At 43.5% G+C, this 15630-nt stretch overlaps 1 protein-coding gene across 1 annotated transcript; it reads right to left on the minus strand.

Annotated features, from left to right (window-relative positions):
* Positions 1-48: 48 nt before the first annotated feature.
* On the minus strand, positions 49-8935 carry LOC116151021 (melanoma-associated antigen B10-like). The gene is made up of 5 exons (XM_031446643.2): positions 7915-8935; positions 7764-7824; positions 5753-5944; positions 3891-4027; positions 49-419 (listed from the first exon to the last, which is right to left on the minus strand). The coding sequence occupies exons 1-5, from the start codon at positions 8933-8935 to the stop codon at positions 49-51; spliced, it is 1782 nt and encodes a 593-aa protein (XP_031302503.2).
* Positions 8936-15630: the final 6695 nt, after the last annotated feature.

Here is a 15630-nt window from a genome sequence, read left to right on the forward strand (position 1 = left end):
GTGGTTCCCTCACACTTTCTCGAGTCCTCGCCTTTAGTCCCGTTATGCCTAGCTACTGTCCCTCTGCTGGTTCAAAGCTGACACCCGGATTCCACCGCCCTCACCCGCTTCAGTCCCCTCCGACGGTTCTCGGAGGTTGCTACATGAGATGATCCCTGTTTGGGTTCTTTGGGGGCTGATAGCAGGAGCAGGACTCTGGGAGCCTCTCTCTTCTGGGATGGGCGGTACCTTCATACCTAACTCCAGATCTTTAGTGTAATTGCAGGCAGAGCCCAGAGCGCCTCCCTCAGTATACAGACCAATGCCTTTGCTTCCGTGAAACCCCAAGGCAGATATTAGGGTGTACCACTTTCGGTCAGCTTTGCCTGGGATCTTCCAGGGCTGATACAGGGGCAGGGTTCTCTGGGGTCTACTCTGTTCTGGGGTTGGGGGATTCACCCGGAATTCACTTAGGGTTTGCCCTCACCCCTCCGGGCTGATCCTGGGTATCCTCCCTCTGGTTAACTAGCCTTAAACAAAGGCCCTCCCCACATCGCTTTCCAGATTCCAAAGTTGTGAAAGGAAGGGGCTTCTGAGGCTCACAGCCGTAGCGGGGCCTCCCAGAGCTGACAGCAGGAGCAGGCCACTGTGCTGCCCGTATGTTCTCGGGCTCCCTCAGAAGTCAGAGTTCTCATCTTTACTTCTGTTAGTATCAGGGACCCCACTCTCCATTGCCCACAGCTGACACCCAAGTCCAATGCCCCCAGTTTCCTGAGTCCCCAGAGGAGAAATTCAGAAGGCACTACAAGAAATCCCTGCACGGACCTTGCCGGGACTGAAAGCAGGTGTGAGGTTTTGGGATCCACTCTCTTTTGGGGTATAGGTCCCCTGAAACTCAGTCAGGGACCTTACCTAAACTCCTAGGAGAGAGCGGAACTCTTCCCTCCCCTGACCTGATACTGCCCCCCACCTCAGATCAAAGTGTTAACATCCCATTGACACCAGAGACAGAATTCAGAGGAAACCATTTTTATTTTAGCCACTCCTTTCTGGAGATTTCCAAGACTAACAGCAGGGATGGGGCTCTATGTGGTGGCACCTTCTGTTCTGGAATAGCTGGTCCCTTTGACCTCATTCTAAGTCTCACCTTTACTTCTCTTAGGACTTGGGATTCCTCTGTCAACTGGCCTGAGTCAGGCCAGTGCACTGTCCTCACTTTGATTTTGCTGTATTTACTACAGATCAGGTGATGACTTCAGGAATGGCTAGTACAAAATCTATTTTTTTTTTAATTTTAATTCAATCAAATTGGAGTTATTACAGTAAAAAAGATGTAGCTTTGGATTCCACATATATCTGTCACCTCCAGCCAATTTAACAAGAAACTACACCAACTACAATGGTTCTCTATTCACCCTGTAAAGGTTTGCATTGTGGGCCAACCCCCTACTCCAGTCAGTGTCTAGCAGCAACACAGACCACCAAACACAGCCAAAGTACTTCTGCCCTATGGTGTGCAAAGAAATCAGGAACTATGGGAGGCAGTCTGAGCTGGGGGTAACACTTGAATTGTTTTTCAAGGCAGGTCTACCTCAGACCTTTATTTCCGGAGTCACGGAGGTAATTGCCTTAGAGAACTCCCCCTCCAGTTTCCCCCTCCTTGCAGCTGCATACCCCCTTCCTCTACTCATTGGTAATACTTACCCTATTTTAACCAACCAGATCACCAGCTGGGGAGAAACAGCATTCTCCCTCAGGCATCAAGACAACTCTCAGCCCTGGTACACTGGCAAGGATGTAGAGAACCACCAGAGTAGTAAAGAGATGTGCTTTCCCCGATTCCATCAGTAACATCATTTGGAGGGTGACACAGGGGAGCTGCCTATATTCTGCCTGACAGTGGGTAAGGGCATTGTAAGGGAGGGTGGGCTATCAGGCATGCCTCTGGTCTTTTCATCCAGTAGATCGTCCCACTGAGATCACCCTATAACTTCAGGGTAGTAATGACAATCCCAATATTCCCTAGCCCATCTTTATAAGTTCTTCATTACCCTCCACCAGATTTTCCACCTTCTCTCCTTCTGGTACCTTTTCTACCTTTTGCTGAAGTCTGTATACAGGTCCCTGACTTCCAGCTGTCTAGGGCTCTCTGGACTTGTTTCAATATGTGATCTTTCTCATGGATTCTGGAAAGTCCTCCCCGCCTCCCCTCCCCCCAACATCTTCTTGATGTCCCTCACTTAGTGATATTTTCCTGGATAGGAATATTTTATAGTGATATTTTCCTGGCATCTCGTCATTCTGACAAATCCTTGCTTCTCAGGGTAAAGGGAAAAATTTAATTAACTTATCAAAATTCTTAAAGCATGTGCTCAGAGGAATCCTGGTAATAAGACATAACTGCAGAAATCCTGTTTCATATGAGTGAGGAATTATGTTAATTTTCTGCCCTACTTAATTACAAAACAGGGAGATATGAATTAAAATAAAATTGATACACCATAATTGCACCAAAAATGTTGCCCAAATTTTAAAATTGATAAAATTAAATGCCTGAGAGAGTGTAGGGTATTCACATAAACTAATCTGTGAGAATATGAATTGGTGCAGCATTATTGAAGTACAATTTCAGAAATACTAAAAAATTCACAATCATAGAACTCTTTGCACTCTTAACGCAATTTGCACATTTGTATCTCTTTCCTATAAAAAATAATCAACATTTGCCCAAGAACCATGTTCAGTGTTGATTTCAGTTCTATTAATCATAGCAACAAACAGGAAAAAAACTTGTGTGTCCATCAGGAAGAGAATGATTAAATTAATTATGGCACATACACCCTTTAGAATTCTAGGGAGTCGTTAAAAGAGTGAGGTGGATCTATATGTGCTCTCATGGAAAGATCCTGCATTCATTTTGTTCAGTGAGAAGGACAAGAGGCAGAACATTAGGTACATCATTACGCATGTGTTGTTAAAACTCAGTATATTTTTCTATTTTTTTTTCTTCTGCCCTTACAGTTTTTACAAATTTTCTGTCTCAATTTATTCATCTGAAAAATGGGGATAATGACTGTCCTTACTTAGTAGGACGACAGAAAATGATTAGAAAAGATAGGCCAGAGAAAAGGCTCTTATATCTAGTAAGCACCCAATAAATGTTACATAAATTTACTTCAATGATTATATTCGAGGAAGATGTTCATGTTCAAGGTATGGGTCTAATGCCTACTATTCCCCCACTAAGAACCCTGTGGTTCACATGAGAGGAGCTTTGTTTCTGCCCAATTGAATATTCCTTCTCTGCCTTTGGAGCCCCATACCTTGCTCTTTCAAACACACCTGAGTCCATGTCTGTTGAACGCCTGTTATGTAATATGTTGGAAGTGAGATGGAGAGGAGTAGAGACTTGCAAAGATGACCCCTCAAGAACTTCAGATCTGGCAAGAGTGATAAAACCTATTATTCACAAGAGAGGTGCAGATGGAAGTAATACAGCTAGATATTTATGATAAGCTAGAGTGAAAATGGGGTTCCTACCCTGCTGTGATCCCTCATAGTTTGTCTCCGTGCTCACTAGAGAGAATTTAAAAAGGAGTCACCAATAGTGTATTTTTCTAGCACAAAAATGTAAGGAAAAAATCTAGAATAAACTTAAAAATTATACACACAAGGATTTTATTTGTAGTTACTTCTAGTTGGGCCTAAATTTTACAGCACTGTGCTAAGAAGGCAGAATTGTGATTTATCCATGTTTTTAGAAATTTTTAGCATCAAGAATATATGCAGTATTTCTTTTATAATTGGCATGTTTAAGTAAGACTGACAACAGAAATGGTAGCCATGTGTTATTCAGATAAAATACCTGCCAGCGGATGTGATGGAAGAAGGCTGAAACCTGAATGACTTACCACTACAAAAGTTTCTCTCGCCTACACAGAAAGCTTGCCATGGGCAGGTGGGGGTCTCTGCTGTCAGGTGATCCAGGGGTCCAGGCTGCTTCCACCATGTGGATCCACAGCTCAACACAGGCTCTGCATGTTTGCAGCTGAATTGAACAGAAAGCATGGAGGTAGCACACTGACTGTCAAGTGCCATGGTCTGGAAATGACAAACATCGTTTCTGTTCATATTTCAGTGGCAAGGGTGGTCACAAAACCCTTTCTAATACAAGTGGACTGACTGCACAATACAGGGTCCCCACGTGCCCAGGGAGCAGAGCAAGGCACACGTGTTTGAGCACTTGCAGTCTCTCCACAAACAGCTACAGAGTAGGAGGTCGTCGACAAAGTGCGACACTCATAATTTGTATACAGAAGCCCTCTTCATTCTTGAAGAAGTTTCTGAGAAAGCCAAAATTGTCTTGCAACACTCCACCTTTTTGTGGTGCCCACTATGTGACAAGTGTTTTCAGACACAGGCTCACACCAGTTTTCTACAGGACACTGTAAACCTCAGCAGGAAAGGGTCACCTTTTGTCACTAAATAACACCTTTCTGCACTTACCTTTACAGTAGTCTCAGTACACTGAGAATTTCTTTCTTCTTTTTGCTGCATGGTCTAAATCACAACTTGTGAATCTCGGTTACCCATCATTTGATGAGTATACCCGAACACTTGTACAGGTGTCTTTAGGCACACTGGAAAACCACTGGGGCAGATACAGACAACAATCAGGAAAATGATGGTGACTTTTTTTCCTTATCAAAGCTGATGTGGTCCTCCAGGGAGACATTTTCTGTGTCACCGGTAGACTGAATAATTGCTCCATGAAGACGCCCATACCTTATCCCTGAAACCTGTGAATTAGTTATGTTACACGGCCAAAGGTACTTTGCAAATGTAGTTAGGTTATGAAGCCGACTTTAAAATAAAGATATTCTATTGGATGACCTGGGTGGGCCCAATCTAATGACATGACCCTGTACAAGCAGAGAACTTTCTCTGGCTGGATGTAGAAGAGAGATGCAGCAGACAGGGAGGTTGGAAAGTGCCAAGTGTGAGGAGACTTCAACGTTCAGTTGCTGACTCAAAGTATATGGGCCTGCGTTTGAGGACTGGGGAAACTATGGCAGCTCCAGCTGACTGTCAGCAAGGAAATAGGGCCTCAGCCTTATTACCACAAAGAACTGGATTCTGCCCAAAACTGGAATGATTTTGGAAGGAAATCCTTCCCAGACTTATAAGAGACCTGCCAGCTGAAAGCTTGACTTGAGCCTGTGGAAATCCAAGCACAGAATCTAGCCGAGCCACTCAGCCTTCACACCTACAGAAATGTAGATAACAGTACCTACTGAGATAATAAATATGTGCAGTTCTAAACCAGTAAAGTTGTAGTAATTTTTTACAGCAGCCATAGGAAACTACTGTAACTTCCTGGAAAGACTACAGGATCTGTTAGAATCCAGCCTCTACAGACAGTTGCTACATAGTGATTTCCTCAGTCCTTCCTCACCTGCCTCTTGTTGGAGTAGGGGGACGATTTGGTTCTGGATCATTTAGTTAAGCTCACTCCTCAGTGTATGGATTCAGTATTCAGTCTCAAATAGTCCATTGGATTAAATTCTTTTTTCTACCTAACTTCATCTGCTTCCTAAAGCCTCCTCTCTAACTTCATGATTATATCTCTGCTTCAGGATATTATAATAAATGAATTTTGTGTCAAATCAGACTCTACCTAACAGCAGATTAAGAAAAAACTTAAAGATATGTTAGGAGCATCCATGGGGGGTAAGGAGGTGTGTAAACTTCACTGTTTGAAGTGAACAATTACATGGAAAGGGCAGCCGCTATCAGAGAGTCCACAGTGAGAAACGGGATCCGTAGGGAGGTGGGATGCTCTAAGTCAGGGGAAACCAGGGGATGTGGGCCATCTGTTCCTCTGGGAGCAGAGGGCAGCTTCCTGAGGAAGTTGCACAGAAGAGCTGACCAGCGGGTCAGCTTCCAGTTTGGACATGCGGGCACACTGGGGAAAACCCAGGGGAAGGGCACTGTCATGTGGGAAAATGCTTGGACTGATCACTCAGGCTGGGACCAGGGCAGTCAGCTCTCAAGGAACCCTGGGGTGAAGAGCGGGAGGATCCTGGGTAAATGAAGCCCCCAGACAGTCCCCAAATTGTGTTTGGTTCTCATTTTCACCCTCCTTCTTTAGGCCTCCTTTTAGTATTTTGGCCACAGAGTCCTTCTTTTCATTGTGGAGCAGTGAAAAGACAAATGAATTAATGGACACAAGGTCTGTCTCAGGCTGGGAGAAGTGGAACAGCGGGCTCTGAAAGAATTCAGATCAGGGCTTTATTCTCAGGTCTGTCTCTTATGAGCTACATGAACCCATGAAAATTGCAAAGCAATGTGTGTATCAAATTCTTCATCTATGAAGTTGTTTTGATCAAGTTGTTTTATTCCCAGACTCATGTATACCTTGTGATGTCAGACAGTTGGAATGTGATTCATGTAAGGTACCTGATTCAGTGACTGGCATATATTAGATCTTTGATACTTCTCAGGTATTACTATTATAATTTTGACTTCAAGCAGTACCAGCCTCCCATCTTGGAATTTTAAAATTTATTTTTATCCTGGAGTTGTCAAAGAACATACAACCCTCTAGGATATAACACACCAAATCGTTCAAAATGCTTCTTACCAAGTAAAAGTAAGTTACTTGCTAGGGATCGTTTTGAAGATATTTTATTGAGTTGGAAAAATCTTCCCCAGTTGGATGCATATAAGGCTCTTAGAAAATGTGTCAAGGACTACTTGTTTCACTCCCATCAAAATATTTATCCCTCACTTTGAGTTTGCCAATTTAAACTCAAGATAATCTAATTGAAACACCCTATTAACAGAGTAAGCTCTGTGTTTGCCTGCCCAAGGCAAAGAGTGCCAGCAAAATGACTTCTGAGCATCACAAGTTAAGGCAGTACCACCCTTATTTCACAGAAAATCCCTGGAGACAATGTATATAAAATACCTAGTTTGTGGACTGTGTTAACCTGCACTGGGACAGAAGCACAGGACACCTTCCATTCCTGCCTCAGGTTGAGATTTCTCTCTGGTTTAATTTATGATCTTAATGTAACTTCTAGAAGTAGTTTTCCACTCCAAGCTTTAGTCTTTTAACTCTGGACACACCTCCTGAGGGTCTGGCCCCTGCCCACCACTCCCATAGCCTCATCTGATCTACCTCCCAGGTTACCACAGCGCTGACTCACACTGAAGGACTTGCAGTTTCCCAGACCTGCTTGTCTCAGGGCACTTACACTTGACTGCTTACTTCTGGATCCTTCAATGTCCTCTCCTCCTTTTTGACCTGTCCTTACGTCTTAGGGTGCATCGCACTGCCTTCTTTACTTGATAGATGTTCCTAGACTCTGAAATGCAACGGGCAGGATGGATCTTGTTTATCCTAACATTCCCAGTAGTAGCACAGAGCCTCCCAAAGAGCAGACGCTCATGGAATGTTTGAGAAATGGATGAGACAGTGTGCAAGACGTCTAATTTACTGTGACATAGTTAATACTGCATTCTTGAGTAATCTACAAATATCTAGCTGTATATAATTTAATTTTAAGCAAAGGACTAAATATGAATAGAGAAAACAATATTTAGCCATCTTTACTTTTTCTCCTCTATTTCTTGGTCTCAAGTATTTCACTGCTAAATTCTTTTACATTTCCAAGGAAATGCCTAATCCATTGACATGTTACTGTGTTCCAAATAACTAAATAAGGTGCAGTTTCCCAATTTGATCTACAAAATAATAATCTATTACTCATATCTCATACATGGCACAAAAATGAGCAACGACATTCACAAACTTGGACTTTGAAGCTAAGAAACTTTCCACTAAAAAGAAAAGCAATTTTGAACTTATCTAGGTTAACACATAGAATAAGAACACAAATATATTATACACTCTGTTGTCTCCAGCCCCACCTTGACCTTCCATTAATGAGAATGTGGACTTTTTATTAATGACAAAGTGAAGAATCGGCTTGACTTTATTGGGGCAGGAGGAACTTCTGGCCATGGCCCTGGAGTGCGCACTGGCCATGGCAGTGGTATGAACCTTGGTTGCTGCTCTGGCTCGGGGTCTCTCTTCCTCAACTGTCACAGCCTCTTCATACCAGGATGGGAAGGCTGTGGGGACCATATCATTGATCTTGGCCACAAACTCCAGCGCTTTCATCTTGCTGGTTTCAGCGTGGGCTCTTGGACCCCACAGGAACTCATAGCGGGGAGGATCACTATTGGGCACCTGGCGACACTCCAGGTAATTTTCCTGCACCAAATCTTCAGTGATGAGCTTCCTCGGCTCCCCACAGATGAAGTTCTTCCTCCCAGCATATACACCCATCATATTCAGCACTTCCCAGACTAGCTCCTCAGTGGCACAATTGCCATTCATGAATATCACACCCAGAATAGCCATCACCAGGCCGGTTTTGGGAACCTCTCTCACATCATCCAGAATTGCATCGTAGCTTATTTCAAGTTTGTTAACAAGGACATAGATGTGCCGGTAGGGATCCACTTCCTTCAGGTCAAGGCCAAAGACCATCTCCATGTGCGCAGAAGCTCTCTTGAGGATCTCATGGAAGTGATTCCTGTACACCTGGATTACATTTCTCAGCATATCTGCCTTGGTAATGGGCTCTTTCATTTGATACTTGTACAACAGGTAGTACACCGATAAAACCACCGTCTCATCTAGAGGGTCTCTGTAGGTGGGCTCAGTGTGTGAAACAGCTGTGGCTCTCTGAAGAACCTGTGGATTACAACATGACCCAGCAATAAGTGAGCTTTCGGAAATACCTTTGAAAAGAGGAGAGGAAGCAGAGCGGAACTCTTCTCCCACTCCCACAGTGGCCTGGGTACCTGCCAGATCCTCGGGCTTTTCTTGGGCCTGGCGGTGTTTCTCATGGGCACGGAGCTTACTCTTCTGACTCCAAGGCATGATGACTGTTCAGGTGCAGCAGGCAAGTGGACAGGTAAACCAATGACCTGCAGGAAAGAGGATAAGATGGTGTGTGTACCTTCACCACATGGCAGAGATGCTGCCTTGGCTTTATTGATGGCCGCCTCTGCCATCAATATATCCTGTGTGCACTGCTCAAGGAACCCAAAAGGCTCTTGTTCTTCCATCAGCCTGCTTCCTGAGAACCCTGTGAAAGTAATTAGAGTTCACCTTAGGCTGCTTCATGCCAGATCTGCCTGGCGATTCCTGGGGTGATGGCAAGGCTTGGAATGTCCATGGAGGCCCCTCTCTTTTTTTTTTTTGTAGGGGTTGTTTCTCTCAGTTCACTTTCAGGGCCATCGTCTTGACTTCTGGCAGCTTTTGAGATCCCCCTATTCTACTGCTCTTATGGTGACTCCTCATTTCAGTGACCTCATTTCCCTTGAATTCAAGAGAAGTAAGGGAGAACCTCATCTGACCATATCTTCCTAGGGACACTGGGATGACAGAATTGGCAGAACTTAGAAGGACTATCTCTATCCTGGGGTAATTAAGATCGTCACTCCTCACTCAAGGTCCTCACCTTGGCTTCTGGTAGGGTCTGCGACTCCTCCCTCTGCTGATGTGAGACCTATCCCCTCAGAACGAGGCCCTCATATCTCTGAGATCCCTGAGGAGGAAGTTAGGAAGCCCTTATCCTAACATAGCTACCCAATGACCCCTCAGGGCTTATAGCATAATTGGGGTTCCCTCAGAACTTAATCAAGTTCTTCTTGTTACTCTTGTTAGAAACTGGGACTCCTCTTTCTGCTGCCTGAGGCTGACACTCTGGTCCAATGCCCTTAACTTCCTGAGTTCTCACAAGGAGAATTCAGTGGGCCCTTCATCAGATGATTCCTGCCCAATCTCTTTCAAGAATATGCGGGACCCCCTGTTTGGTGTAAGGGATCCCCTCCAACTTCACTCATGGTCCTCATGTCACCTCCTAGAAGGACCTAGAAGTAGTTCCTCTGATGACGTAAAGCAGCTTTTCTCAAACAAAGCTCTTCACTTTTTTGAAAATGCAGATTTAGAATTCAGGATGTCTTGGATCCAGCCACTCACACCTCATCCCTCCCTGGGCTGACAGCAGTGTTAGGACTCTGTGGGAAACCCTCTCTTTTGAGGTGGGAGGTCCTTCATACTTCACTCAAGGTCCTCACCTTCACTTCTGGGAGGATATGGAACTCTTCCACCTACTGACTTGACTCCAGAAACCCTGGAAGTGCCATCCCTTTCTTGAATCTCCAAAGGAAGAATTTAGAGGGTGCTTGTCCAGGGCCCACTATTGCTGATGGCAGGGCAGCACCTTGTGGGGGCCCCCTCTCATTGGATAGTAGATACCCTCATACCACACAAAGGGTCCTTACCTACCTCCTGGCAGGACCTGGGCCTCCTCCCTCTGCTAACTTTACACCATCCCCTCGGTAACAATTCTATAACATCCCTACGACGTCAGAGGCAGAACTCAGGATGTGTTATATACAGTCACTCCCATCAGGGGCTTCCTAGGCCTGACAGCAGAGGCCCAGGTTCTGAGAGGCCCGTAAGTTCTGAGAGTTTCTCATTTGTCATAGATGACTCCCTTAGATCATACTCAGGGTCCTGAACTTTACTGGTGGAAGCCAGGATGCCAAACCCTAGTCCAGTGCTGTCGCCTCTCTGACTCTACAGACGGGGAATTCAAAGAGGAGATCCCTGTAAAGAATCTCCCAGGGCTTATGTAAGCGGCAGGATTCTGTCAGCATCCCCTCTCTTCCAGTATATGTTTGAGGGGCCCTCAAGTCTCACTCAGGGTTTTTACCCTAATTCCAGACAGTGCTTGGAACTCTTCCAGAGAATTCCTTCCTCTGTTCACCTGATATCCCAAGCTCGGACTAATGCCTTCTCCTCTCTGAGAAGTCAGAGATGGAAGTTAGGGGAAGACACTTCCATTCACTCCCATATGGGGCTGAGAATAGGGGTGTGGCTCTCGGATGTGAGGGGTGGACTTTGTCTTTTGTGGGTAGAGGACTCTGGCAGAACTCACATATGGCTCTTCCATTTACTCCTGGGAGACCTGGAACTCATCTGTCTCCTGATCTGAGTCAGGTAGCCTTAAGCCAAGGTGTTTGTCCTAAAGCATCCCACCCTCCAGTCCCCCATCCCCAGGCACCAGAAGGTGAAGTGAAGGGGTACCTGGACCTAACAGGCAGGCCTGAGCTTTGAAGTCCTGATAGTAGGCACAGTGTCTGTGCAAGTCCACTCTGTTGTGGGTTGAGTGATGTCCTCAGAACTTCTGAGTCCTTACTTTTACTTCTTAGGGTCTGAATCCCCTTCCCTCTGCTAGGCTGAGAACAGTGATATAAAATTTAGTTGGGATTTTGTAATGACTTTGGGAATGACTAGTATGGAACTTTTTTAAAATTTTCAATTCAATAAGTCATGGTTAAAGCTATAATACAATTTTTGACTCTACATCTACTCATCATTCTAAATTTGACAAAGTAGTGCACCATCTCCAGTGGTTCTCCAACCACCTTGTAAATGTTTGCATCATAGACCAATTCCCTATTACAGTGTCTGGTGATAACAAAGGCCACCAGACACAGGGGCAGAAAATCCACGTCATCGTTCTGACAAATCCTTGCTTCTCAAAGAAAAGGTAACATTTAATTGATATATCAGAATTCTTAGATCATGCACCCAGAGGAATACAGGTACTTAAGATATCACTGCAGAAATCTCCGTTTATATGGTAGAAGGGCTAAATTAATTTTCTGCTCAATCTATTTAGAAAATAGGGAAATAAAATTTAAAATAATAATGAGGTGATACATTTTCAATCAAAAGTTTGACCAAAATGTAAAAGGTTGATAAAATAAAATACCAATGAGAGCTTAACTTATTCACATACATAAATATATGAGAAGATATTCTGGTATAGCATTATTGGAATGGAATACCAGCAATATTCATAAAACTTCCTATCATCACATTCTCTCATCTAATTGCACTTTTGTACGTCTTTCCTATGATAAAACATGTACATTTGCCCAAGAATTGGTGTTCTATGATGTTGATATCAGTTCTATTAATCATGGCAACAAATGGGAAACAACTTGTGTGTCCATCAGGAAGAGAATGATTAAACTAATTATGGCACATACACCTTTTAGAATTCTAGGGAGTCGTTAAAAGAGACATGAACTATATGTGCTCTCCTGGAAAGATCCTGCATTCATTCTATTCAGTGACAAGGGCAAAAGTCAGAACAATAAACACACTGTTACACATGTATTTTTAAAACTCACAGTGTATTTTTCTAGCACAGGTATGTAAGACTAGGCCTGGAATAAATGATAAAATACTACACAGAAGTGTTTTTAATGCATTTACCTCTGGGCAGGGATGAATTTTGGAGGAATTACATAGTAAGGAAGATGAATTATGTTTCCTTCCTGTTGTTAGAATGTTTTGGAAACAAGAATTTATGTCCTATTTCCTTTGTAATTGAGACATTTAAATAAGAATAACAACAGAAATAGTAACTGTGTATTATTCAGATAAAGTATTTATGAGATGTAGTGGGAAAAGTCTGATTTCTGAATGGCTTAACATAAAATTTTATTTCTTATGTGCATAAAATCTGATGGGTGCTGGCACGGGGTCTACATTGTCAGGTGACTCAAGGATCCAGACTACTCCCATCATGAGCTTTCACATATGAACACAGGCTCTCCATGTTTGCTGCCGAACGAAACAAGAAGCATGGCTTTGGCGTACTGGTTCTCAAATACGTTGGTCTGGAGGTGACAAGCATGTTCCTGCTCACGTTTCTGTTTCAAGGACAGTCACATGACCCTTCCTAACTACAAGTGGACGGGCAAGTAGTCTCCATATGAACCAAGGAGGGAGAGCAAGACACGAAGTAAATGAGCACTTGCAGATTTTCCCATTAACTGTTACATGCTCAAAAAAAGAGCAACTATTATACTTTGTTGTGGCATTAGCCCTCTTCATTCCTGGAAGATTTTCCAACAAGATTCCTTGCAATTCAGCACCTTTCTCTAGTGCCTGTATGTGACCAGTGTTTTCAAATACAGGATCAAAGCAACTTTCAAAAGGATCTCATAAATCTCAACAGGGAGGGCGCACCCTTCTTCATTCTTAGCACCTTTGTGCACTGACCTTTTCAGTAACCTCTATAATCTCAATACATCGAGATTTTTCTTCTTCCTTTTGCATGAAAAAAATCACACTTGTGAGTCTCTGCTACTCACCACTGTTGAACATGCCTGAACACTTACTTGTACAGGTGTCTTTAGGCACACTCGAAAACCAGGATTTTCTTCTGCGGCAGATACAGACAAGAGTCAGGAGAATGATGGTGATTTTTTTCTTATCAAAGCTGGCATGTGCACCAAGGAGCTATTTTCTACCTCAGTGGTAGAGTCAATGGTTGTTCCACATAATGGCCATACCCTTATCCCTGAAATTTGTGAATATGTTATCTTACGTAGCCAAAGGCACTTAGCATATGTAATTAAAATTATGAAATGGACCTTCAAATAGGGAGATTATACTGAATTATCTGAGTGGGCCCAATCAAACGACATGAACCCTTACAAGCAAAGAACTTTCTCTGGCTGGATGCGGAAGAGAGATGCAGCAGAGGGAAGAGGAGAGTTTCCACAAGAGACAGATTCAGTGTACTGTCTCAGAAGCAGAAGTCCGTTTACAAGGACGGGGGAGAGGCCTGAGGAACTATGGCAGTTCCAGCTGACAGTGTGCAAGGAAACAGGGCCTCAGTCTTAAAACTGCAAAGAACTGAATTCCTTATAGAAGTGGATTCCAAGAGTAATCAGAGTAGGTGTGGCATGCAATTCTTCTTAGCACTTCCCAATAAAAACCCAGACACTGACAGCTTGATTTGGGATTTGTGTAACCCTGAGCAAAGAAAATAGCATAGCCAACCTGTATTTCTGAGCTACAGAAATGTGAGATAATAAATGTGTGTTGTTGTAAGTCCCTTACTTTGTGACAATTTGTTTGCTAGCAATAGAAAACCACTACATCCTCCTAAAAAATCAGAGTTTTTAGGAATCCAGCCTCTGCATATGGTTGCTACACAGTGATTTCCTTGGTCCTTCTCCATCTACCACTTAGGGAAGAAGCTTTGGTTCTTGGCCACTTAGTTAAGCTCACTCATCAGTATATGGATTCAGTGGCCAGTCTCAAATAAATCACCAGATTAAATTCTCCTTTCTTACCAACCTCACTGGCTTTCTAAAAATCTCTTCTCTAACTTCAGGGTTATCTTTCAATAACCAGTAACTCCTCTGCCAAACCAGACTCTACTTCACAAGCTGATATGGAAAAAAAAAAAAAGACCTTTCAGTACAGTGGAAGCACCGAGAGATGAGCAGACACGTGAACTTCACTGCCAAAGTAAACAGCCCCCTGGACGGGGCTGTTGTTATCAGGAGGGTTCCATGGTTGGGGTGGGAAAGACAGGGGTGGGACAGACAAGGAATGTCTGCAAGGGTTTGGAAGCCTCTAAGTCAGGAGAAAGGCAGGCGATTCTGAGTTTTCTGTTCTGCTGGAAGCAGAGAGTAGCCTTATGAAAGGAAACTGGACAGCAGGTCAGGATCCTGATTTTGACAGGGGGAAGACCCAGGGTAAGAGTGATGTAATTCTGGAAGTGCTAGGACTAGGGTAGAGTCAGCTCTCAAGGAACTCTGGGGCCAGGGGCAGGAGGAGCCTAGGTAAAGTAAGCCCACAACCTCTCCTGAATTCTTTTTAATTTTAATTTTTTTTTATCATACCTGGGGTTAGTACATTGGCAATAGGGTCCTTGACTTCATTGCCTGAGTGTTGAGTGTAGAACTGAATTAAGATACAGAACATCTGCTTTATTCAAGGAGTGGAACACTGAAGGGCCCTAAATGAATTCAGACTAGAGATCTAGTCCCAGTCTGATACGCAGGAGCCATGTGAAGTCAAGAAAATTGCAAAGCTCTATGAGGCTTTCCTGAGCAGTGAGTTTGCTAAGCCATGCTGTGTAGGCCCTCTGGGATGTGTGTAATGTATGAAAGAACCAGTGTTTCACAAGTATTGAGTCTTTTAATAATTTGCAGATATTACTGTTATTATTTTTGACCCTAGACCCTACCAAAATCTTCTCTGTGATTGTTTTTCAGTCCAAGAGATACCAGAGAATATAGGGGAACCCAATGATACAGCACAACAAATCAGCTAACATGATGCTTAGCAAGTAAAACTAAATGATTTACTATATAAGTATTTGAGGGTATGTTACTGTGTGCATAGGGGAGTCTTCCCCAGTTGGGTGGAACTTAAGGATTCTACAATTTGTGTAAAGAACCAACTCTTTCCATCCCTTCCAACTGTCCTTCCATCCAAATAACCTCTATTTTCATTTATTTCAGTCCCGTTAAAAATCTAGCCCTCACTTGGAGTTTGCCAAATTACACACAAGACAACCTTATTAGGTTTTATTAAATGAACTTCAAATGTAGTGGACTCTGTCTTTACCAGGTCAGAGCAAAGATTGCTAGCAGAGTGGCTTCTGAGCATATGCATGCCATATGAGTATCCCCCCTAAACTCCCTGGGGATGATGAGCGTAAAACACATAGTTGATATGCTGTACTC

The sequence above is a fragment of the Camelus dromedarius genome, chromosome X (genome assembly GCF_036321535.1).
Source record: "Camelus dromedarius isolate mCamDro1 chromosome X, mCamDro1.pat, whole genome shotgun sequence".
In the NCBI taxonomy this organism is placed as follows: domain Eukaryota; kingdom Metazoa; phylum Chordata; class Mammalia; order Artiodactyla; family Camelidae; genus Camelus; species Camelus dromedarius.